This window comes from Ammospiza caudacuta, chromosome 9 (assembly GCF_027887145.1).
Source record: "Ammospiza caudacuta isolate bAmmCau1 chromosome 9, bAmmCau1.pri, whole genome shotgun sequence".
Taxonomy (NCBI): Eukaryota; Metazoa; Chordata; class Aves; order Passeriformes; family Passerellidae; genus Ammospiza; species Ammospiza caudacuta.
Window position 1 is genome coordinate 15144015 of NC_080601.1, and position 26477 is coordinate 15170491.

At 41.1% G+C, this 26477-nt stretch overlaps 1 protein-coding gene across 1 annotated transcript in view; it reads left to right on the plus strand.

Annotated features, from left to right (window-relative positions):
* The window catches only part of ZCCHC24 (zinc finger CCHC-type containing 24), a 107435-nt gene extending 86014 nt beyond the window's left edge, over positions 1-21421 (plus strand). Inside the window, exons 3-4 of the mRNA XM_058810094.1 lie at positions 5916-6080; positions 14515-21421. Coding sequence (XP_058666077.1) covers positions 5916-6080; positions 14515-14628 — 279 coding nt within the window. The 3' untranslated portion in view covers positions 14629-21421. The remainder of the gene's footprint in view (positions 1-5915; positions 6081-14514) is intronic.
* The last annotated feature ends 5056 nt before the right edge of the window (positions 21422-26477 follow it).

A 26477-nucleotide genomic window follows, 5' to 3' on the forward strand; every position in this document is an offset into this window, starting at 1 on the left:
CTGGTTTTTCAAAGTAACCAAGAAGAACATACTCAAGACTACATTGGGTTCTCTCATATAAAAATTAACCTGTAAAATTTCATTGACACAGCTTAATCAATATGCTTTTAAATCCTCCCAAAAATTAGGACTTGGGGAGTGAAAATGTTTGGAACAGCAGAAATAGGGTGTTTCTTCAAGAAAAATAAAAAACAATGCTGGTTTGTACTGCACACTGCACAAATTTGCATGGTTTCTTTAAAATTCTGCTCCTGGGAAATTGAGTAAAGTACACTTTACCTGACTGTAACAGCTTCATTATTTGGGACCTCAGTGGCACATCTGTGACAAAAGGTTTCAGATCAGCAACAACCAATGAGCTTCAACTCAACTCAATTAAATGTCAGTTTCTGTGGATGCAGAGATGGGAAAACCATACAGTAGACTCCCCAGTCAGAGGCTGAAGTAGCCCTAAGCCATGCCACAGAGAAGTCACCTAAGAAAATCCCAGTCCAATAAAACACATACTGGCCTCCTCTTTTAAGCTACACAAACAAGCTTAAGTTTTCTTTACTTTTCAGCCATGTCTTGCTCAGATATAATTTTATCTATCATAAATCTTTAATTTGAAATATCCAATACAACTAGAAGTTCCATAATTCCTATTGTTCAGCAAAACACATAGAATTTTCTATTTAAATAGTAATGCTGTAGTGAAGAGCCTTTCTGAGCATTATGCATTTTTTTCCCTTAACAAACCTGTATCAAGGCTTCTCATTATATCACTAATACACAAATTAAACTAAAGACAAAGCCGAAAAAGCATTAGTATTGTTTCTGTATCCCCTAGATGCTCTTTCTATATTGCATATACAAATTAAAGATGTAGTGCCTCTTGGTTTAAATTAATACCTCAGAAGTCTTCGGTGTCAGACATCAGCAGTGTCATTCCTCAACACATCACCTATCTGCCTCTGTATTCTGTTGACACTCAAGATTTAGAGAAGCACAAAAGTGAGGCAGGAAAAAGGGAAAAAAAAAGTTGACCAATCCAAAGATTCCCTTTTATGTGCCATTTCAGCATAAGTATGCAAGTGTGTCCTCATTCTTTACACAGCATGCACAGAGCTGAGACAGGTCAGAGCACTTCTGTGAATGTCCCAACACTCTGCAACTTGCTGCAGCCTCAGGACTGGAATGCCACAACACCCAGTACACTGTATCAGTCCTTATACTTTTAATTTTCTAATTGAACCTCTTGGGGATTCATTATCACCTCTTTATTGAAAGATATGATAGGCATGTACAGCAGTACACAATAACAGTAATAGGGCATTTTTAATGCCATCTCCCAGTTGTGCTGACTTTCAGTTGAGAGTGTTGGAGTGTTCACATTTCAAAACAGATCTCTGACCCTCTGACTCCCACAAACCACTCAGGAGCCAGTCAGTGCATCAAGCTGTTGTTTGCTGTTACCCTTTTCTGTTCATTTGATGAAGCATGCTTACAAGCAGACCCTCAGAGTTGTCCTGTGAAGGGGATCCGCCTACCAATGTTAGGCTGATTTCATCTTTTCCTGTGCTGTACAGAGCCCTTTCAGCTGTGTAAAACAAACTTGGGGGGAGATGAGGGGAAGAAAAGCATTCAATTGTGTCTCTGCATTTTCCTTTGAGGAAACTCAGTTTTTTATAATGAATCTAGTTTTAAGCAGGGCATGTTGGGGGAGGGGGGCATGTTTTGTTTTTGCTGACTCTGCAAACTGATACTTTGAGGGAATTGTTTAGGGAAAGCAGAGAGTCCTTTATTATGTACGTCATTGCCAAGTGATTTGGCAGATCCCTCAAGAGATGCATTCTCTGATAGGTTGACAGAGAGCTGGACTGGCCAGTTACCAGCAGAAAAGCTCAACTTAAACACTTTTAAAATCTTATGATGGCCAATTTGTGGTTTTGGCTCAAGAAAGAAAGAAGATGAAAAATAGAGACAGCTGGGTGTCAGTGAGGGATGGAATATTGAGGTAATTTTTGTTACTGTGCCACACAAAATTCACTGGCTTTGTACACTGGTTATTTCCAGCCAAGGCAAACACACACACACTGACTAGGTACACCTGCAAAGGTGATGGCAGTTGTGTCAGTGCTTGTCCAAATCAAAACATCATAAAACTCTCTAATACCTAGATCTTGACATTGAGACATACTTCATGCAATGTCTAGTGTCTGGTTCTCATAGCAAAATCTGTTTGGATTTGATCCTGTCCAGGATGCAGTAAATCCTTGAAACATCCAAATGCAGACACACCAAGTTTTTGCAGCCAAGGATTGAAACCAGGTCAAAGATTTACCTGGGCCTACAGGCAATGGGACAGTGTATTTTAATATGGTTACAACAAAATATTGTACCATTATGAAAAGGAGCATAACTTTCCAGATTAACTTTGCACATAAATAAATAAATCTCTATCTGCAAACAGAGTAAGAAGAGAATGCTCAGTACAGGAATTGCAGGATCTAAACATCAACCAAAGCCTATTATTAACCACCATTCAAATGGAGCTGGAGGGGAGAGAGAATAGGAGAGTACTTTTACTGTAAAGTAAAGATTTTTAGGTTAATATAAAACGACACAAAGTGTCTTCTTGCTCTCTTTTGGCATTTAGTTAGGAAAAAACCTCTGGTGAAAATAGTTCTTGCCCTCCAGCTGAATGAGCACTGAGATACCTCAGCTGCAGAGTGACCGGGTGCTCGAGCACCCTGTGGGCAGGGCTGGCTGCTTCTGTGCCAAGGAGCAGGCTGTTTCTTGGAAATGTTTATGCAATTCAGCTGTGCTCCTGCTGGAGCCAGACACTTTGAATTAAAAAAAAAAAAAAAAAAAAAAAAAAAATCAAGAAAAAAAACAACCCAATAGCTACAAAAAACCCCCAACAACAAACAAACCAGAATACCCAGCCTCAGATCTCCCAGGCCATTAGTGTATCGCACTCAGATTTTGCCTTCTACCAAATGCTGTCAAATACCCATTTTGCTTGGTTCTGCAGGGTGGAGGGAGTTGGAGGCTTGCCTTCACTGCTGTCAGTGCTTCCTAATGATGTTTTCCACTAGAGAAAATGAGCTTGCTTGTTTGTAAGTCTAAATTCCCTGTGGGGCACAGCTTGGGAAACTGAAGATATAGGAAGAAAAATAATATCTATTAGGGAAACGTGTAAACATCCATAAAGTAGAATGGCAAAACACCTACAGAGATTGTTGTAACTTTGCCAACAAACTAATTAGAGTCACTGACTGAGGAGGGAGCTGTGACAGTCAAAAAGTTAAAATAAAAATAAATCAAAAGTTTAGTCTAGCAATTATAACAGGAAATAACCAACAGAGTCAGGCCTCCTACATTCTTTTCCTGGTTCTGCTGCTGATTTACCAAGAAAGTTGGAGAAGCCAGATTTTAGAAGCAGCTTTTAATCTGGATTGAAAGCCTCCATTTCTGATGCCTAGCTGTACACACAGAGGACTCCACAGATCATTATCTTCAGTGCTCCCTGTGCATTTGTGAGGGCAGAGTTTCAGGGCACTGGTGTCTCTGAAGTCACGTATGTGACCTGGACAAAGCCACAGTCACTGGCCCGCCCAAGTGGCCGTCTCTGAAAGTTTCCCATCTGGGAATTGTGGCTGGCACAGCATATTGCTGTGGGAGTCTGATGTTTAAATGCTCTTTAGGACCGACATAACATATTGCTGTGGGAGTGTTATGTTCAAATACTCTTTGTAAACATTTACAAGACTTCCAAGATGCACTCTGTCTCCAAAGTCAGTGCTATTTCTTTTGGAAATAATGAACCCTATGAACTGCACATTTTCTGAAAGGAGCACTCCTTGGTAGGGGCACTGAGCTGCATTTTCAAGTCTGGCTGTAGGATGAGTTTACATAGAGGGGGACTTAATCAGAGAATCAAAAATAATATGTCTTCCATTCAATAACACCCCCCATCCCCCTCCATAGAAACTGCAAATAAAACAATCTGTGATGCCTCAGGAGGAGAGGGCAGGTCTCTAAAACACAGGAGCTCTCTGGACACAGGGTTTCTGTTCAATTCCATAAGAATTTCTAAATGAAGAGAGCAAGTGGCTGCTTCTTATACTGAGTTGTGCTATGAGCTCCTCAGAGGCAGAACCAAATTAAGTACCCAGAATAAGGATGTCTCCATAAATTGACATTTTCCTGCACTACATATTCAGTTGCAATCTCTCATTCTTATCAAAGGACACCATGGGTCAGAGAGCTACACCCTGAGTGCCTGCCAGCACTCACTTAGTTCTGGAAGTCTGAATGTTTCTCACTATATCAATGCACTATTTTTTCCTCTGTGCTATATTCCTGTAAATATGTGTGTCCTGGTCAGCTTTATCTTTGTTGTCAGCCAGAATATTTAGAGTGGCTTGTCAGAAGCAAATTACTATAGAAGTTTGCCTTTTTGTAATGGAGGTTGCTACTGATACAATCTTCTAAAGAATATTGCTATGCTGAGGAGTAAGCAGAAAAAACCCCAGAGAATGCTGTTTACTGACACTGCAGGAAGAAAAAAAGGGCTAGAGTAGGTTTGGTGTCCCCAGCTCTTCCACCCACAGCATGCGGGGGAGAGCGCACTCAATGTTCCTTTCCCTTCTTGCTCCCACATGCGGCCCAGGAGGTAACACAGTGTTCATCATCTCCATCAGCCACTGGAGCCCGAGCCTCAGAGCTCCTGCCAAGCTCAGGTCTTCTGCCAACCACCTGCTTGTGCAACCCGTGTTTTCACATAGAAAGCAATTTGGACCTACACACTGAGAAATCGTACAAACTCCCAAAACAAAAACAAATGCCTTCCCAGCATGATGGCTCATTTCACTTTTGTAAACTTTATCTGGAAGCCTTAAAAAAGAAAAGCTGCTTAGGCCTGACATGGAAGTAAGTGACAAAGAACCCTTTGCTCGGTGATCATAGTGCACTGCCACTATACAGGCAAAGTATCTCCCTCTAGGCAGCAACAAACTAAACACAGTGACATGGACAGTGTTTCCACACCTGCTAGGGACTCTGGGAAAACATCATCTTTACAGCTATCCTAGCACAGCTGGATGCAACACCCTCATCTTCACATACCGCACCATATTTTGTTAAGCACAACACACAGTTTTAGTGAGTGAATGCATGTACAAAAAATAAACCTGGTATTTGTGTATGGTCATTGTCAACTCGACTGGCTTCCCTAGATCAGAAGGCTTTTCTTTAAGGGACATTTAACATTCAGACATCACAACACACCATTTGAGAATCCTTTCCTGTTTCCTTCAAAAGGCAGAAATAGTGAAACCATTTACCAGGAGCCAGAAACCAGATGAAGTTAATGAAAGTTATTATTTCCACTAGTCAGAGTGTCTTTCCTTCTTACTCAATCCCAGTTTGTGCACTCCCATATGATAACATATAGGCTGTGAAAAGCAGAAGTATTAAAAGTCTTCTTAACTACAGGTTTTTAAGGGAAAATAGACTAGATTTCTAAACTGGAATTTCTAGTAAAAAAGTAGTACTTTATTACTAATGAGCTACTCCTCCTGATGATATATATATTTCTAGTGATAAATACTCAATAAAGATGATTTTATCATAATGAAACTAATATTAAAACTATTTATTCAAAAAATGAAAGGGTATATTTCCAAACACTCAGTGTCACTAACAAGTATTATGTTTTCTTGAACTTTTGAATACTTCTTACAGAAACCACTCTCAGAACTGTTAAACTCTAGCTTCAACATATGAACTCTTCATTAAAGGGACATGTCCTTCATACTTGCCTCCAGTGTCTTCTGTCCAAAGTTTCCTAATTAAAAAAATGTTTATTTCTCTACTACACACACCCACCCATTTTCAGTCATTCATTGCTATTTCCCTTTGTTTTGTAGGCTCGTCCAAAAGGAGAAGGCCTGACACCATACCAGGGCAAGAAACGCTGCTTTGGTGAATATAAGTGCCCCAAATGCAAGAGAAAATGGATGAGTGGAAACTCCTGGGCTAACATGGGACAAGAATGTATCAAGTGCCACATTAATGTCTATCCTCACAAACAGGTAGGAGAAATGCAGACCTGATGGCAACAGGCTTGGAGTTAGGAATGCTGTTGTCTTTGTAAAGCATGGCTAAGACTTAAAGAACTTGACATGGGCTGCAACACACCACATAGAATGTTTCCCAGATGAGTTGTCTCAGTCCTGGAAATCTGGACAGGTGTCATCAGAGTTGCAAAATTTGAATGTTCTTTCTTTCAGTACAAATACCTCAAACCCAAAATCTTTACCTGTCTTTCTTAAAGAAAGAGACTGTGGGGCTTTTTAATCTTAAGAGTAAAAAAATTTCAGCAATAAGCAATAGCAATTGGCCTTCTAGTTCTGATTCTCTTCATATTTACACCAATTTATTGTTTCATTGCACTGGTTTCAGCATTTGTACTGCTTTTTTCCCTTGTTGGATTTTCTCAAGGGGCTATCTCTACTTACAAAGAGTAGTGATAAAAGAGAACAATATTAAGATGACTCTTCATGCATGGAATAAGGTCTTGAGCATGAGAGAAATTACAGGACCACTGACAGCACAAGACCATTTATAGCATAAGTTTATCAATACTTGTCTTGTTCTTCAAAATTCTTTTCATCATTTATGTTGATGTTCAAAGGGTCAAGAAATCATTCAAGAGGTATCCCATCCACACTGTACAGAGGCATTATAGACTTAGAAGTGTACATTTTTGTATTAAAGTTTTGCAAGTAGTCCACTGCGCAGAGCTGCCCGTCACGGCGGGGCTGGAGGGGTCCAGTGTACACAACAGTACTAAATCAGACACACACTGTGGGAGGGTTGCCATCTGCAGTGCTTGCATAAGCTGTGCCTGCCACCAAGCCACATACAGTGCACTTTCCTGGGGAACCATCCCAGTACGTGCAGTGCAGCTCTCCACAGTCAACCCCATCACTGTTTCCATGCTATTCCCTAAGCACACCATAACCCATGGATGTGGAGGACCACGTGTCTATCCATGTGTTCCTGTCCCAGCAGCAGGTATTGCAGTTATCTGAGATTTTCAAGAGTGCATTTCAGCTAGGCTCCCCAATATACGTTACTTGTAACCAGTCACTAGGTGCTCTTCACCAAAATGTGAACTTTGACCCTCAAGCTGAAAGATTCTACATACTTTTGTCACTGCCTCACCTCCATCTACTTCTATCTCTCAGTGTTACCACTGTCATCCTTTCTAGTCCTTTTCATTCTTCCAGAGGGGTCCTGTGCTGCTTCTGATGAACCACAACAGCAGCAGGCAGGCAGTGAAGGGAGCAGCATCAATTCATGCACAGAGACAGCAGCAGCAGAGAGCTACCAGGCTGCAGGAGGTCTGTGCTGCTGCTTGGCACAGCCACCTGTCTGCTATCCCATACATGGAGTTTGGACACGCATCCAGTGCCACACCAGGCTCTCTAAACATTTATCAACATTTATCAGTGGGGAGCTATTCTGCTCCATTTTGGAAAATGTATCTAGTCACTGGTACTCTTATACCAAAAAACTGTATTTTGTAAAAAACACAGTGAACAATTTCATTAGATTTCAATATATCTAGTTTGAGAATTAAAGCACAACAAAGTCTTGCTCACTTAATATGGTTTGTTTGTTTTGTTTTTTTAAATAGCACTGCTACACCACCTTAACATTTTCCAGATATGTTTCCTATTTATTCTTTAGCTTTTCATTATCTTGTTGGTATCTACCATGGCAGAGGCCTCATTCATGTTTGATTTCCTATGCATTTCTAGAGGTTTGTAAGCCCTCAGCTCCCTCTCAGTGGATGTCCTCAGTTAATTATGTGTGCCTTCTGCATTTATTATATCGGATCAGAGTATTTGCATTCTCATCTGAATTTTCCACTGAACAGGTTTTCCAACTTAAATAATTCACCTGCGAAAATATCTTGCCTCCCCCTACACACCATGATTGTCTTGTGTCATTTTAACTCCACTTGAAAAAATAAAGTGTTGCAGTTAAAGAAAACAGCAGACAGATGCTACAAAACAGCAATGTCCACACTATGTGATGTGATTGATCATAGTACAAATAATCAATAAATTGAGTTTTTTCTTCAGTTTAACAAAAACCAGATGAACTCTGACCTCCTTTCAAGAACAGACAGTATTTACTTCTAGTGAAATAAATTATTTCTCCTTTCAAGCAATCTTGTCAATATTTTTCTTCAGCAATGTGCTGGAATTCATCATCTCCTATTCTTACTCTTTGCTCTACCATTTTGCAAACATTTTTTTTGTAACCTAACAAAAAAAAAAAAATAAAATCTTGGAACATAATTTAAAAAAGTAATGGTCATTTTATCAGCAGATGAAAATGACTGCTGGTCCCTCAACATGAAGTAACCTTTTGTCAAGTTACAAGAGCTTCCAAAATTGTAAAATCTATAAACATCTCAGCCCATATCTAAAACAGTCAAGGAGCACAGTTCCCTGGTGAGGGCATATGATAGAAAGTTTCCATTCAGTATATTCATCAGGAAAGCTCACACCAGGTCAAACCAACCTCCCCTGTTCCACACCTGGTCCCAGGCAGTGGCAGACACAGGAAGGGGTGTGTGCATAGACAAGACAAAACAGTCACCTCTGAGGATTCTTCCCCAGCCTCTTCTATGGCCTAGTGACTATCTCTGCATTGTCCCAGTTTGTCACCAAACAGATCAAACCTTTCAGAGCCTATTAAATAGCTGAAATCCAATCTCAGGCCACCAAGCCTTGCTGCATCACTGTAGGAAAGTAGGATGCATGTGCCAAATTTAAGACAAAAATTTGAAAATCTTATTTCAGGATTGCTCAATATTCATTGTAGCGAATTAGGAGTTTCTTCCCAATTGCCAGGCTTGCCCTTTTCTCCCATCCTCATCTCTGTAGCTGTATTTCATCTTCCCCAGCCACTTTCCTACATCCATGGACTTCCCAGTACTGTAAGGTTTGTCCATGTTTCACAAAGAATGGTTTGGTGCTGAAGTGCTCCCATGTAACTGGCTCAGGCAATAATATCAGAGTACTGAAGATCTTAATCTCCACTCTGGATAGCTCTGGGGTAGCCATTCAAGCACATATGTTGGCTCTGTGAATGGCTCGTGCAGCTATGCTCAAATCTTGATTTCCTATGCATACCTTTCATTAGTGAGTCCCTGGAGAGGAGAGCAGCCACACTTTCCTGCCACCTGCTCATTGCTCCCGGAGGCTCATTCACTCCAGGAAACTATCCTGGGCAAGTTCCCCACAAGGAATGTCTCAGTTGAGCCCTATGCTCTTAGTCCACATGGCCTAGCTGTGAGAATGAGTTTTTAATCTCTAGGGCAGGAAAAGTCTTCTCAGCACTTTTACAGCTGTGTATATACTTGAGAGTGCTCTATAAATACAGCTCTAAATCTCTGTATTTAAAAGAGATGGTGGAGCATGTATTCCAAGAGGTAACACAGGGGCCTGACAGGAGGGCTGCTGCCATTCATTCCCCAGCTCATCCACCAGGTAGGGAATCAGGTGATTGTCACACCTGAGCTGCAAAACTGCTCCTCAACCAAGCTTTGCTAAATTATTCCACTGTGTTCCTATTTCTGCATTTTCACCTCACTCCCTCAAGTGACAAATCTTCCCATGGGAGTGCTTACAGGAATACACAAAACATGGGGCAAAAACCATAGGCCCACTGAGCTCAAGCCTTACTGGAAGTTAAAGAGCTACCCAGACAAATTTGCTCTATAGCAATTTCAAAAGTTGTTTCCCAGGTAGTTTCTTTAGCTACTCTAAACATAAACAGGAATCTCAGACTTAAACCTCTTCTGTTCTTCCAAGGAATTTGGATTTTGTGGTTGTTTATGCTCCTTCTTACCCCGCTTCAGCAACAGAGCCAGTCCTTATAGTCATTCACCAGCATTCTTGGCAGTGTAACAGCCCAGATGCCAAGCTCTGAATTCTCATTTTCTTCCCCGGCCTACTATAGCAGCAACATCTGCGCCCGTGGTTATTTCCTGGCTGGCCTCTTATCAAGGCTTCTTCTCCGACTTCGTGGCTAAGGCCAGTGCTGTTTGTGATGACAGCTGTTGCACTGGTGCAGAAACAGCCATCTGGTGACTGACTTGTCCTCTTGGACACTATTTTCTTCCAGCTGTCAGGAATTTACTGTTGGACTGGAAATAATTTGGTATGTAAATACACACCTTATGATACTCAAGTTATTACTTTCATGGGCAATTCAGTGGTCTCATCATAATTCCCATATCTGAGTGCAACCACAGCCACCTTGCTTCCCTCAATATGGGGATGGTGGGTATGATCACTCAAGCCCAATAAACTTTTCAGCAGTTTGAAGCCTACAAGTATGATCTTTTGACTCTTTAGATTTAATAAACCCTCCCCAGCATGCCCACGCTTGTGTACTCCAGCTATGGGAATACACTGCACCTCAGACTGCTGCTTTTCTGAACTCTTAAAAAAGAGATTTTCACCATTTCCCTCATGCTGTTATCGTTCATTCCTAGCTGGCCTGTCCCAGAGGCATGCTGCTGACAGAGCCTGCTTGCTCTCTTTAAGCATCCTGCCTCTGATCTGCTGCCTTCTTATCACTGTCTCTTGGATTCACGGCGACAGCCCAGGGCCTTGGTCATGTCCCTCTCCCCCCAAGCAGACAGAAAAGCAGAGGGGCTGCTGCTCAAGAATGGACATTGCACTTAATCTTTTCTTCCCCAGGGCCCAATTTTTTTTTTTGGACTAAAAAGTTACAAATTCTCAATATCATATGTTACTTGAGAGAGCATGGCTCCTTAAGACTGTTAACCTAACAATTATCCTGCCAGCAATAGCTGCAGAATCTTTCTATTCACATTCCTAATCTGACATTTAATCATCTCATTTGCTGCTAAGATTTGATGTAAATGAATCCAGAAAATTATTTTTAAGTGTTTTCTCTCATTTGAATTCTGATGTGATCCTCTATCCATCAGTGGTGCAATTAAATTGTTCCATTCCACAGCAGAAAATACAAACAGAAACAGGCACATTATTCCATTCTACACCTTAGTGGAAGCAATTTCCCTCAGAATGTCCTAGTGATGCTTTCTTTAACACCTAACATTTCATAAGGGTGAGTTTTTTGTTTGAGAGCTTTGGGGTTTCAGCTGACTGTTGGGGAATGCACAGGTCATGCAGTACATCTAGACTGGGACAATAACTCATAGTCAAAAGTTAATTTGCAGGTCAGGAATTGATATATAAATATGAATTTCTGTCAGCTTCATTCCCCTGCAGCAATATCTTTATTCACCACCACCAAATGCTTTCCTGGTGGAGCTGCACAAGATTATTTCCACCCTGCAACTACCAGGAGAAAATTAAACAAAGATGCACAAAAGTGAAGTCCGGAAGAATACAACTGTGGATGCTTACATTAAAAAAAAAAAAAAAAAAAAAAAAAGACAACAAAACTTAGCTTTTACAGTTAAAGTCTCCATTTAATGGAAAAAAGGATACCTTTCCCCTAACGAACATAGCAGATTTAGTGTTGTTCTACAAGCCTACAAGCCCCATTTCACTGCTTTCTAAGGAAAAGAGTTAACTTTCCAGTCAAATAGCCTGTCCCCTTTTCCACACCCTGTCCAAGTGCATGGCTGAGTGCTCAGCAGCAGTGCAGGGCTCTTGCAGCCTCCTCAGTTCCCGGTGTCTCCTGCAGAACTCGGGCAGCCCCAGAGCTGACACAGCGTGCAACAGCCAGGCCGGGCTGCACACTCCTGTGCCAGTGCCCTCTCCTTGCACCACACCAGAGCTGGGGATTAGCCCAGCCCTGATGGATGCACAGCTCCGTGACTAACATCCTACACTTTTAATATGGTGTAAGAAAAGGTCCAGCAGTATAAAGTTATTACTTTTAGGTTCTCCTCAATTAGTAACAGACAGCAGCAGGACAAGAACACTTGCTACTCAGGGTGCAAGAAACCCATGAAGAGAAAATGGCAAATGGAGATGAAGTGGGATTTCATTTTATGCAAAAGTTGGGTTGAAATGGTTTTGAGACACAAACCACACAAGTACACTACCAATTTCAAAGCCTCAGCCCTCCACCACCTCACCAGAAATGCAGCCTGGGCTCCGCACTTCGTGCCTTCCAGCTGGCCCTTGGCAACCTGCTTTCCTGCATTTGTAACCCCTCTCTCCCCAGCCTGTGTGGTAACAATAACATACTGGTAACAATAACAGTTCTGAAATCAAAATGCTTTGCAGGCCAAAAAGCTGAGCTCAATCAACGCTGGGGGAAAGCAAACTACGGAGAGCTATTGTTTCTGAAAACCATCCAAAAACTCTTGGCGCTTCAAGGCATTCCCAATGTCCTTTGCACTATTTCCAGGAAAAATGATTCCCAAGGCCTTGCATATTAAAAAAAAAATCTGGCTTATATCAATAAACATGATAACTGCTGTATTTTTCTCTTTAATCAGAGCACAGCTAGCATGTAGAAGCAATCAGAGCTGAGTCAAATAGCCTGTATCGAGTGTAGCATTTCAAAACTCTCATTCGCTGTTCAAAAGTGTAAATTAACCCCTGGGACTCCAGAACCTGCGCTTCATCTTTGTATATTTATGTAATGCAAATTCTTGAAGAATATTTGTGGGCAGATGTTGGTGGAATAAGTGGTAGATGAGGTAGAAAGGCAGTTTTCTGACTAAGCACACTTGTTCAACTTGTCTGTCTTGTGGAATAAGCAGCATCTGGATCAGTGCTTGGACTGCAAGCTTAGGAACAGAATTGCTGGTTCTGATCTCAAATCTCAATATAGTGACATGAAACGTTTAAAGCTCAGTAGGGTTGCAGGGCAGAGATTAAGAGTGCATCTACCTTCCTCATCTTACACAGGAAATCCACTTTGCAGCTGAAATGTAAATAAAGTTAGACTCAAAGACCTACATGGAGCAGGACAATATCATGGTTCAAAACACCGAATCAGAAACAAACCATTGACAATCACTACTGAATCACTGCTATATATTGTTCTGCCTAGATGTGCAACATAATAAGATTGTTGCATCTAAAATCCAGTACAAGCAAGCAAGAATTCACTGACATCCCTTGTTCAAGACAATACGTTTTGCGTCATTTTAGCTATTCAGAGAGAGAAACCCTTCTACTCCCCAATTTATGAGCAGTTCTTGCAGTATTACATAGCCAAAAAAAGAGCTTTAAATATCTCTGTTCCTGTCCACAGAATTTCAGGTAGGTGGCTTGACAAAAAACTTATAAATGAAATCTTAAATGATCAGGTGTACTTTAAGACCTTACAGATAAAGAAAAGTCTTTAAGATTAAGAGAGGTGTTAAGACATAAATGGCCAAGATGGTGTAATTTTTATTTACTCGCCCACTGCTCCAAGAATCACATTTTGAAGATATAAGCAAGGGTCTAATATCCCTGTAAAAACAGTGAGAAGTTTGTGGCTAGTTTTTAGATTTCACACCACATGCTGTGTCTGCCACAGTCCCATGAAGAACTGCTGCCTTCAAGGCACTGTGCAATGAAACAGCCTTTCAGACACATTTCATGAAAACAGATCAGTTATGGTTAGGGAATTTGGGAGTGTTTTCCAAGCAAATGGTACACTTTATTAACTTCTACCTCACATCTCTATCACTTCCCTACCTATCAGACTTCCCAAACCTTTGACTTTGTCACAATACTTAACTTGGGTATTTTATTTTCAGAATGACTGTGAGGTCTTTTACATGCCATGAAAAGTGAAAGCACAAATACCTAATAACAATGAATCAGCTTAATTTCCTCCAACATGCTGATTTCATGAATATTATTAAAAGTACATAATTTATTATTCAGATTCAGTACAAAGGATTGTGTCATGATGTTGGATTTTGCTTTTTTTTTGTTTAAGTTTGGAATTTTTTTAAATTTTATTAAAAGCTTTGCAGCTGCTCTGCTTCAAAACTTTCAGCCTCAAAACCATGGGACTACCTATTGGGAAAGCACCATTTAGCTATGTAATATCTGTGCATAGTGTGACAGTTTTCTTCATGTAGCAGCTAGTCCTAGCATTGATAATGCCTGCTCTGCACTGCTGGGTAATGGGATTCCCAGGCTTTAGGTGTTAGTGCCTTTGGGACATCTAAGTTACTGGAGCTAAGCAAATGAACTCTTTTGTTACTGCTTTTTAGAAATGAAGTCCTCAATTCAGTATTTTTGTGATTTGTCTGCAACAAAGTTAACAGCACCTTTATGAAGAATGACATTGAATTGTGAGGTCACTCTGAACCAACCTAGAGCTGAAGGGCTGAAAAAATCACTCCATACCTTCAGGAAAGGAACATGGTACCTTTTTACTTACCAGTAGAAAGCTCAGTTAGGGCCTAACAGTAGACTTCACATGCTGAATAAAGAGTACCAAGGACAAAACCTTGGATCTAACCTGATTTCCTTCCCACCACTGCAGAGACCCCTGGAAAAGCCAGACGGCCTGGATGTGTCAGACCAGAGCAAAGAACACCCCCAGCACCTGTGTGAGAAGTGCAAAGTCTTGGGCTACTACTGCCGCCGTGTGCAATAAACCTTCACCGTGGCCTCTTCCCATCCCCATCATCCTGAGAGATTCTCTGGCAGCATGCCATCAACAGCAGCACAACAGATCAAGATAAAAGCTAAAATAATTGCCAATATTGCCTATCTAATAATATGCCTTACCATTAATAGAATGTAACATTTCTCCTGTGCATGTGCACGCATGCAATAGGTATTTACAGGACTATGATTTGTATACATATATATGTAAATTTATATATGTACACACATAAGGTGTTACTGATGATGTTCACAACAGAACTACAGTTACAGGTTCTGCTGATTGTTTACACAGACCCTATATCACAGCCAGGTGAAATGAAGTACTTTTCAAAAGGCAAGGAATAATATTCACAAGGAATATTTGTTACGTGTATGGCTTTTGCAGAGGTTCAGTAACTGTGGGGCCACTAATCATAAGCACTCACCCACAACATGAACACTGTTCCTATTATATGACAAGACAAAGGAAGATGAAACAAGCCCCAGCATAAAAGGGGAATTACTGCTTTCCCAGTTTTAGAAATTCTTAAGGGGTTTGTGCTGCTGATTTCTTGGATTTTTTTCTATTTGTTACCATCTCTTGGGCAGGGCTTAGGCAAAATAATTTTTGCAGGACATGAAAAAAAAAGTGAATAATTGTTTGAGGGGTGTGGGTTGGGTAGGAATGGAATGCCATAAAATTCCAAGAGGTTTTTGTAGGAGACAAAATTGGCTTGCATATGCAACTACCAGATCCTTCTCTTGTCATATAATCCCACTGACATGGCCCCTTCTGCGTGCATGACGTGTTCATTAGGCTACAAGCACACTAAATTTACTATGAAAAGGGGATAAGAATACTTCAAACTGACCCCAATATCCTTAACTAAAAGATTAGCCAAACTTACTATTTATAGTAGTTTAAAAGCCACTTGCTGGAAATATTTTTATGTCTTGTTTTCTACTACAGAAATTTGTTATGATATGAAACATGTTAGCCATAGGGGTCTTTTAAGGCATGGAGAACACTCTATATAACCCTCTTCCCTTATGTCTTCCTGAAGAAGACCTACATACCTGGGGAGAAATTTAGGAATTCTATTTCATTGTCCCATTTCAGGTAGAACTTTGCACGGAGACAGCCTGCTGCAAAGAACATCTTGTCAGGGATTGGCAAACTGAAAGTACCTCGAGACAGTATCCTGATTGTACATCTGTGTGAGAGTACATTGGCAAAAGACACAACAAGCAATTAATTTGTAGCATTCACTAAAAAAATTAGAGGAATAATGTTTGAGGTTGGGGGGGGGTGGTTTACATCAGCAATTTACATTTTTATGACGTTTCCTTTAGGGAGATTGATTTGTATGAATGATACTTAGAGAAAATACTTAAATCCTAAATAACTTGATGTGAACTAAATGTGTTCTGAGGACTAGCTCTGTAATGCAAAGAAAGTGGGGGGTTTATGCCAAGTGATAGCAGGATGTTACCAGTATGTCAAGACAAGCTCTTATAAAGAAAGTAGAGAACTTATGAGTATTCACCTAGGGAACATGAAGCTCCTGACAAATCTGCTGCACGGTCCAGCTTTTGCCATTTCCCTGCTTTGCTATAAGCAGGGCAAAATTGCATCTGCTTGTTTGGTGGGAGTGGCAGGTACATGTCTTGAAAACTCTATTATTTATGGGCAGCCTGAGTGACCCAGCCTGCTGCTCACAGCAATGGATAAGCATCCTGACTCCTGGCTTCTGACCACAGCTCTCCCATAGCTCCCTGATTTTGGGCAAGTCACAAGATCCTTCTGGACCTCAGTTTCCCCAGCTGCAAAAGGGGGTAATAATACTTTAGCATACCTACCTCACAGGAGAGTTGTGAGGTTTACTTAATATCTCTTACGTGTTTTGGCATCACTGGATGAAAAGTGCTGTGTAATGCTAAAATAGAATTAACTAAATTAATCACTTGGAAACTACTTTTGCCCAGTTAGCAACTCCAACTAAAATAGCTGAAAATAATATTATTGAAAGTAACACTAATAAGCAGTTCAGTTGCCTCAGTGAAGACATGCAGTTTTAGCATTTTCAAATGCAAACACATTCTTTTGCACAGATTCACAAATTAACTTAGAGACCAATTCTCTCAACAAAGATACTAATCTGTCTATACAAATAAGAAAATACACAAGCAAATCTAGGGGTGGATTTTCTGAGCTTGACCTCTAGGATTAATCTCAATAGTTTGTTTCAAGCATGAATAATTTTGAAAGAGGAGCATTTTAGACCAGATCTATTTTTTCCTCTTGAGCACTTAATAGTACAGGAACAAAAAAAAATCACCTAGATGGTTCACATCTAGCTAAACAAGTAGAAAAACCCTCTTAGATGAAGATAAGAGAAAACGTTATTTTATTTTCTCCCTGAAACTAAGATGTTGCTATCAAACATTTTGTTCAGTACTGAAATTATCTCCCTGTTATGATAACCACTAAAACCAGTAAAATACCACAACTCTTGATGTAGCTGTATCACTAGATCACACACCAGCAGGTTCTGACAAAAAGCTGACTAAAAGATGCCATTATAAGCATTGGTATTTTCATGACAGTGCCCTATTAAGAATTGTTTATCCATATTCAACACTGCGAGGCAATGCCTTTAGCTTATGGATTTTTAGATTATACTAAAAATACACGTGATCTACTTTAACACAACGTCTATAGGTGTAGCATAATAACTCTTGAGAGCATACTTATAAGAGTTCAGTATTTATATTACTGATGTGTTCCTAGGCAGGAGACATATAAAGTATTTCAGTGATACTTAGCGTATCTGTAACAAAGAGGAGAGCAGATCTCCCCCTGCCCTGGCGCTGGGGGGAAGCAGATGAAGAACACAAGGTGTGGGGAAGCACGGAGTGACACTGCCGTGGTTTTACCGCCTAAGGCGAGGCACAGATCCGGCGGTGCCGGGGGCAGCGGGAACCGCGTCCCTGCGCAGCCTGAACCCGGCCCGGGCAGGAGCGCCGAGCTCGGACCCCCCGTCCGGGCATCTCCTCCCTGCGCAGGGTGAGCCCGGCCCGGCCAGGAGCGCCGAGCTCGGATCCCGTCCGGGCATCTCCTCCCTGCGCAGGGTGAGCCCGGCCCGGGCAGGAGCGCCGAGCTCGGACCCCCCGTCCGGGCATCTCCTCCCTGCGCAGGGTGAGCCCGGCCCGGGCAGGAGCGCCGAGCTCGGACGCCCCGTCCGGGCATCTCCTCTCTGTGCAGGGTGAGCCCGGCCCGGGCAGGGCAGGAGCGCCGAGCTCGGATCCCGTCCGGCCATCTCCTCCCTGCGCAGCCTGAACCCGGCCCGGGCAGGGCAGGAGCGCCGAGCTCGGATCCCGTCCGGGCATCTCCTCCCTGCGCAGCCTGAACCCGGCCCGGCCAGGAGCGCCGAGCTCGGATCCCGTCCGGGCATCTCCTCTCTGTGCAGGGTGAACCCGGCCCGGGCAGGGCAGGAGCGCCGAGCTCGGACCCCCCGTCCCTCCCTGCACGGCCGGGCCGCCGGCACTGCAGCTCGGGGCCCGAGCACTCCCTCCACACTGAGCCTGTGCACTGGGAGCGGCTGGAAAAACACATCCACATAATTGTGTGTAACAGCTTATGATCATTGGGTTTTAGTTAGTGGCACAGAAGGGACTTTTCTGAATTTTTACTTCAAAGGAAAGAAAGGATGATTGATTACAAAATATAGATTATTTCTACTCCCTCCCTCCCCACACAAAGGGAAATCACCTAATCTAACCAGCTCTTTCCAAATTAGAAAAAAAAAAAAAGGTAAAGGTGCAGATTTTTGATGGGAAAAATGAGGAATTGATTTATCTTTTAAATTTTAGTGACTGCTTTCTGATGTTCTCTAACTAGCCCTACACTGAGAGCATCAGCTAGCAGTTGTTGAAGGCATTAGTAGATGGTATTGGCAGGAGTGAAACAAGCATCAACAAAAAGAGTTTTTAATCAATACAGGCCTCCCTAAACTGAGTATTTTTTAGGGGCGTACCTGAGAGCAGTTTGGCTCTGTGCATTTATTTGGCAAACTGGATTTTCAGCGTCAGATGCTTGCTGTTGACAGCCCACCAATATATTCTGTCCTATTCTATTTTTTTTAAATTTTCACCTTTTTTTAAATCTTTTTTTTAAACTTGCATTTATTTCTTTAAAACCAGCAACAAAAGCCAATCAAACAAATAAACACCCTGCAATTTGTTTAATGAGTTGGTCATAACATTTCATATCAAATTTGGCACATCTCTGGAAAAATGTTTGAGGAATTTGAAATGTGTGTCATAGGTTTTTAGCTGCTTTAACCTAATGAGGCTACAATGAAGTTATTACAAAAACTTCATTTAAAGGTGATGAAGAAATATCCTAGTCGTTTAAAGGATGGCCCCATTTTAGCCAGTTCCTACTGCTGCTACAACAGATGCAAAATGATGCCACACAAGCAATGTTTGAGGCATTTTTGTCTCAAAGTTGCTATTTAATTTCAGATAAATACACAAGAGTATATATTCTTTCTGAAACTAGGTGTATTTTGAAGTTCCCCATTATATGGGACTTAGTTTTTAAACTAAAAATGTGAAGTTACATGTGCCTGAGAGAAGCCTTATACCTAAAAGTGTTATGTACATTTTACCTTTTTATATAACAAGAAATTTAGATTATACATGGATTGCATACCTGTGACACTCTAGCATTTTTTAAAAAAACCCGAAACCTACTTAAAACATTAAAAGTTTAGAGCTTCTGGAAATGTCAGACTCCATAGACTGGTGGTCTTTGTCCTGCAGTCACACAGAAGAATTTTTTTTGTCCTGTTCTGGATCCTAAGAGTTGTCCACTGAACAGTAAGCAATAAATCATCAACACGTGTTTTTCAAGTTAAGTAGATAGACATATATTTTCCACTTGCCTTTGCCAACATATTTTAAAATGTGATTGAACTATCCCCATAGAAAAATCATTCTTTCAGATATCCCTCCACTCCCAAGCGGGCTTCCACCCTTATCTCTTTCTTATCTGCAAAACCAGTGCTGTCCATTGAGGTTGCTATATCGCTCAAGTGCTCAGAGGGCTGTTTGAGATCTTAGATATAGGGATGATGGATTGTGTTTCTAGGATGAATTTCAAAGGGACAATCGTGTGCAGTTACTAGCTATAGATGATTGATATAAATGTTTACCCCTGTATGAAGTATTTTACAGTTTTACTTGCAGATGTGTATTTATCTTGAGTTATACTTGACATAGAGTTTCTTTCAATTTTTTTTTTAATACTATGTGTGTATTTTGGAAACCTTTTTAGATGTTAAAATTTTTGAATGGTTACAAATATTTCTTATAATACTGAATTGTTATCTGGAAACTCTTTGCAGTAACTTTTTGTATATATTTGAGGGCCTTTTTAAAAAAGTATTGTTTGTTTTTTGGGCAAAGTTTTTACAATTGGGAAGCTTTCAGAAGGGCCTTCCTCTCAACTAGGATACTAACGGAGGTAAGAGTTTTCTTAAGTATTTTGCAGTATTTTGCAGAACTAAGGATGTATCCTCAAGAAAATATTTATGGAAATAATTTACGTTTTTTTTTTACAATGCTTTTGTCTGTATAAAGTATGCAACAGAACTACATTAAGAAGGAAATATTGTCTACATAAAATATTATATGAAAGTTGGTACATAATTCTGACAAAAAACCTTGCAATTCTTTAAGCCATATTGTTTTTGTTATCCTTGGATGAAAATATCAGTATTAAGTAACCAGTGTATTATTCAAGTGCTTAGACTTATATGAAAATGCTTATACTGTTTATTTATGTGTATTTGGGGAACGAGTGCTAGAAAAGCTATCACTAGACATGTAGCAAGTGAGGAGCAAATATCAGAATACTGTCACTTTATGGCCTTGTGAGGGACACAGCGGTGTTGGAAGCACCGTGGAGACTCCGCTCTCAGGAGCTCCGAAGCACAAGTGGTGGGTTTCAAATGGTGGCTCTTCCCTTCCCCGTGACTAGAGGGGAAGAAAGTTGGTTGGGACACTGTTTAACTTGACTTTCACAACTCTTTGCAGACTGTGAGCTCAGCTATGCAGTATCATCTATAGCAATAATATCAATCAAAGGATGTAAGAGAAAAGGATTGAAGTAGATTATTGTAGGGGGTTTCAGTTTATTTTAATTAGAACTGATAGAAATATAGAATATGCATGTGCACGTATTCCAAGCATTTTACACTTTACATTTCATGTAGTTTGATTATATTATGAAGGATTGAGTTTTTAGTTTGATATTTTACCATGCTAAAATGGGAGGTCAGCCCAGCCCTATACTGGATTCTTGTTTCCTTTAAAAGGTTATTTAGTACAGCACTCACTGCATTGTGTAATAGTGCTAAAACTAACACTATTTTATGAATTTCTTCAGCTTTAAAAAAAATTAACCTAATGATTATTACATTTGTTTAACTGTACCCACTGACCTTGTCAGATTCAGTTGGCAAATTGTGTAATTTCTTTTTCTGTAACTGTTAATAAACTTGTACAGCTAAAACAAACAAAACCTATGGACAAAGGCCTCAGAGGTACCAGTTCTGTTTCAGCAATCAAGATGGCAGCTTGCTCATCTGGTGACTGTGTTGCTACTGAGACTGTAAAACCTCTGTTGTGGATTGTCCATAAAATGGCATTCCGACATGTGCCTTATTTGCTGGATAGTATACAGCTTTTCTCTAGTATTCTAGCATTTTAATGCTGTATTAAAGTATTGCAAAAAAGCCAGCAAGAGTGTGGCATGGTTTTCTTGAACATTCCTTCCTTTGACAATTTACTCCCAGCTGCAGTGTGTTCCCGGCTCTGGCCTGGCCAGCCACAGTCTGGTGCCTGAGGAGCAAAGCTGCCCTACCACAGCCACGACCCAAACCATGGGAAGGTGATTTCTCCACTGCAGTGAGTCCCTCTGCTGCAAGGAGCCTGGTCACATCAGGGTGACAGCTCTGCACGGCTAGAGGGACACCTCAGGTTAATGGTGCCAGCTCCTGCTCTTAACAGCCTACTCCTTCTCAAGGAAAACCTTCTATAATCAAAGTGCACTTGTAGCCTTTGGTTGGATAGCAAAGTTTATGTGCCAGAAAGCTGCTGTAGTGAAAAATAACATTCATCATTCTTTGCAAACACAAGAAGCTAGCAAGAACTAGACCTACTAAATGCTTGTTGTGTATTAGCAATGCTCTTCTCATACTCCCAGCCAAAGTTCAGTGGCAAGTACTTTTCTCCTGAGACTGACAAAAACCCCACAAACACCTCAGATTTAGCACTTAACTGAGACAAGAAAACATGCTGAATAGAACCAAAAAGTCTTAGCTCCATATTACCACATTTTCTATAATTTCTCGAAGAAATAGCCTTTCCATATTTAAAACAAAAGTAGATGAACACAAATGATATTGCATCAACAAAAACAAACAACTCTTCCATCATTTTCATTGCCAAAGCATTTCCCTTTCCTGTTCTGTGTGAATGAGGTCAAGAGACAATGCACCAACCTGCTTGCAACGGAAGGGCCAAATGATTCCCACTACAGGAAAATAATAGTGCTTTCATTAACAGGGATTTGATATAAAACTGATGCTTCAAAATAAAAAGCTGTTTCATTATTCTTAAATGAAAACCCATTTAAACAGCACACCAAGGCTCCTGCTCCTCATGTTAGTCACATCACACCAAAAGCTTCTCCTCAGATCCTCCCACTGTATGGCAGGCATACAGACTAGACCCAAAATCCCAACTAGGAAGGGGAATATTCGCTGCCATATAACACAAGTCAAATGTTTAAAAGGCTGCTCCTGTCTCCATACCCCTCTGCAAAAGTCTATACACAAGAGATGTTGGCAAGGAAAAAGGAACCCGAAACACCAAGGGCTGAATGCTGACAGCCAGGTCTTTCCACTAAGAGCTAAAAAATCCTCTTAACTGGGACATATAAAATTCTTACTCTTCATCAGTATATGTAGTTTGTGATTGTAGGTTTGCTTTTCTATAGTGTTCACCTTTTGGACTCAGAGAAACAGAGAATTTGTCAACTCCTGTGTGGGGACAACCAGCACTCCTCAAGCACCTTTGTTTTACTGAAAGTAATGCAATTGCTCTTCCTTAACATCTGTATCTCAAACACATTTCAGATAACCAAATTCAGAAAACTGGCCATTATACCAAAACTGCAAAACCTCATTCAACCAACTTAGAATAATACCTCTCACAATCCTTTTACAAGCTTTGTAAGACATTTTGCAAATGAACATGCTGAGAAACACCTACCTCAGTCAGCCATTATGGGGTCTTTATCCAAAGGGCCAAGACTGAAGCAGAGGCAATGGCAGTTGTGAGGTGTTGGAGCATCCCTGACGTGCAGCCCAGGGTGGCAGAGGCAGCCAGCACTGCTGCGGAAGAGAGCAGAGCCCTGTGAGACAGCCCTGGGTACAGCATTGCCCAGCTCCAGGGCCAAAGAGACCAGGAGCAGCAGTAACTCTAGGCATTCTTTGAAAGCTTTATTTCTATGCCATGAGCTTAGCTAAATAAAAATACAGTCATCATTAAGGTTTTCCTTTTTTTTTTTTGATAAGAGGTAAAAAGGGACCTTATGTGCCCAGCTTATCCAACCAAACTGCATGCCTACAGAGAAAGCAAATCATAGTCAAATGCTTTATGTACATTTTAAGGGGAGTAGGGTGTAAACCAAAGATTGTCTTCTAATCACCACTCCAGTTTCCTGTTCACCAGTTGAAGCCAGAGAAGAGAATGGCAGAACACCATAAAAAAGCTTTCTCTTAGACAATTTCTGAACACATCAAAGAAGCAGGTATGGGAAATCTAACACTAGCCAGCTTTCCACTAAGTTTCCTTCGAGTTCGGCAACATAAGGAGGATGTAAAACTCAAAGGATTTCCAAGGAGCCAGACACACCCCACTTGATTTCACCCAGCAAAACTTGAAGGAATAATACATGAATACACTGCAGAAACAATAGGAAGCAAGACCTCAAAATTCCCTGCTTACAAATAAAGCAATAATAAATAGACAAATAACACTAGCACAGGAAAAAAAAATACCTCTGCTGAGTACCCTCAGGTCAAAATTCAGAGAGTTGAAACACACAGCCCCTGAAAAGGGCCTCCTTTGTCTGTGCCTCACTTATATTGGCTACTAGCCCTGATTGCTGAGGGCTCCATCTGTGCTGGCCAGCTGTGTGGGGGGGTGGGAAAGGGATGCAGGGGAATGGGGGTGGGCAGCGGCTCCTCCACAGGTGCAAGCGCTTCCTGCCCGGCTGTGCCTGCTGCAGCACAAACCCAGAGCCCTCCCCAACAGGGCCACAGGCATCAGTGCCACCAACAGGAATCTTCACTGGCTGCTGGGAGGCGAAGGATAGCTCCGTTCACATCTAGGAGAGACAACTCTCCTTTTAATGTTCACAGGAACTGAAAGATCAACACAGTTAACGCTTCCGCAGCTGTAGAAATTTCACTGAGATATGCACAAGTAAACTGCACTGCACAGAATCTTGAATAGAACACCTTAAAATCAATCAATTAAAATTGATTCCAGCATGCCCTGCTGATGCCTCTGAATGCCTCATACAATTTGTGAACACAAAGTAATTACACACAACAACTAATACCTTGCTCAGTTACTAAGGTGTGCTTACTTCTTTGAATACTTGGCTGTAAATTTTTGCATTTCTTTAATTAAACTGAAGCAAAAGTGTCTGAGTTAAATAAAGACAACCACTCACACCAACGTGTTGCAGGACTTGAAGGAATGAAACTAGATTTATTAAGTTGGGAGGTGAACAGTAATACACTGATTCAGAGTAGCAAAAGCAAAACCAGACACAAGGAGCAGCTGAGTCCCTGATGCTCAGTGAAAGACACCCCAAATGGTGCATACTGAATAACAGATTTTAAATTAGCTTCTAATAGTCAGGAATAAATGTGCTGTGTTATTTCAGATTGTTCAACCTCAAAGTCATAATAATTTAAAAAAAGAGACAGAGGATTTGGAAGTAAGAACAAGAAAAGAAAGAGAAAACATCATTATATAATCCTTATCACTTTAGAAGGACAAAACAGAAATCAAAAAATTCAGGAATGATGAAATGAAAGAAATTATTTCCTTGTGAAAGGCGACTGTGTGCTGGGCCTCCATCTTCTGAAAAAGAGATCATTAAAGGCAGATGTGTTAGTATCCCACAATATAATAAATGACACAAATAAGGGAAGAAATATTAATTGCTTCTACAACTCTCCTAGAAAAGAGGAATTTTGAATACAAACATCTGAGGTAATATAATTAAAACAAAACTTTCACACAGCAGACTGAAATGCATAGTCATAGGATATTCTAGCTGTCAAAAGAATAAATGAGATCAAAACCAACTACTAAACCACATTTAAAAAAACCAAAAAATTCTGCAAGGGTTGTTAACCACGAAGCTGTGACCCTGCTCAGGAAGTCCCAAAGCACAGAAGCCTCCAGCAGCAAGAGATGACGCCAGCAGAAGGCTGTGGTTCATATCTTTTCCCTCACTAAACTGCTGTAGAAAGAGGATATACTCAGGATATCTGAGTAGGTGCTAGTCTGATTGTTGTCTGGCCCAAGGATTATTTTTTTGTGGGACACTGGGAGCTGCAATATGTGAATGTAAACATACTTCAGCCCCATATGTAAGGAAATATGTGGCACCCAGCAGGCACCTGTCAGCTGCTGGGGAAGCCTCAAACAGACGTGCCCAGGGAAATACCCTTCAATTCTCCAGCATTCATGCTCTCAAAGACCTTACAACTCACCTATGCTCACACTTAGTTGGGCTAATTGGCAGGAAACTAATTGAAAATTACCATAATTTGTAGTCTCCAATAGAACATGGCACTACTATAGCAAAATTTTTTTGTTTGGGTTTAATTTTTTAAAATTCTTTGCATACAGTATTTTTTTAAAAAGCTATTCCTAATTAGCTGTGTTTAAAGCTATTTTAAATGTATCTATACACTGCACTCCTATTTGCTGGGCCACACCACCCCTGCTTCTCTCCAAGTGGCAAGGACAGGGTCTAGCCCTTGCTTGGCCTTACCATATGGTTTTCTGGGGTCACAAAAGAATTTACTGCGCCAAGGAAAATTTCTAAGAGGTGTTTAATCACCTCTTAACATCCAAAAGGTCCAGTAAATGGAGCTCATAACAATGAGGCCAGGGGCTCTGGCCGAGCCAGGCGCAGTGTCACACGGGAGGCAGCCAGGCTGTGCTGGGCTCCCACAGCGCTTCCAGCCGTGCTCAGCCCTCCTGGCCAGCACAGCGCCACAGCCAAGGACACCCTGAACTGACAGGGACGCCGGTCAGCCTGCACCCATGGCTCCCCATCCACTGATTCTAAGCCTTTTACTCCAAGGGAGCTGCAGGAAATGCATGAGATGTGTGTGTCTGGATTGAGAAAAGCTTTATCTTTTCTGCCACAGCTACCTCTGCCCATCTCTCTATGCATGGAGGAAATGTCAGTCTAAGGTAGACAGAAATACTCAGACCAAAGAAGATACATCAGGAGGCTTTTGTAAAATAAATGTAGCCAAGAGAAGAAAGTGACCTTTTTCTCCCTTGATTTCCTTCCTGCACTGAACTCTGTGCACCTCTTTGCAAGAATTCAGCACAAAAGAAGAAACAATAGGGCTTTACAAATAAGGCTTTACAGTCCCAGCAAAGGGAAAATTCAGCCTGAGATGTGTATGATTTGCTCTCTCAAGGACTGTAGGTGTGAAGTAAATCTTAGATTTTCTTTTTTTT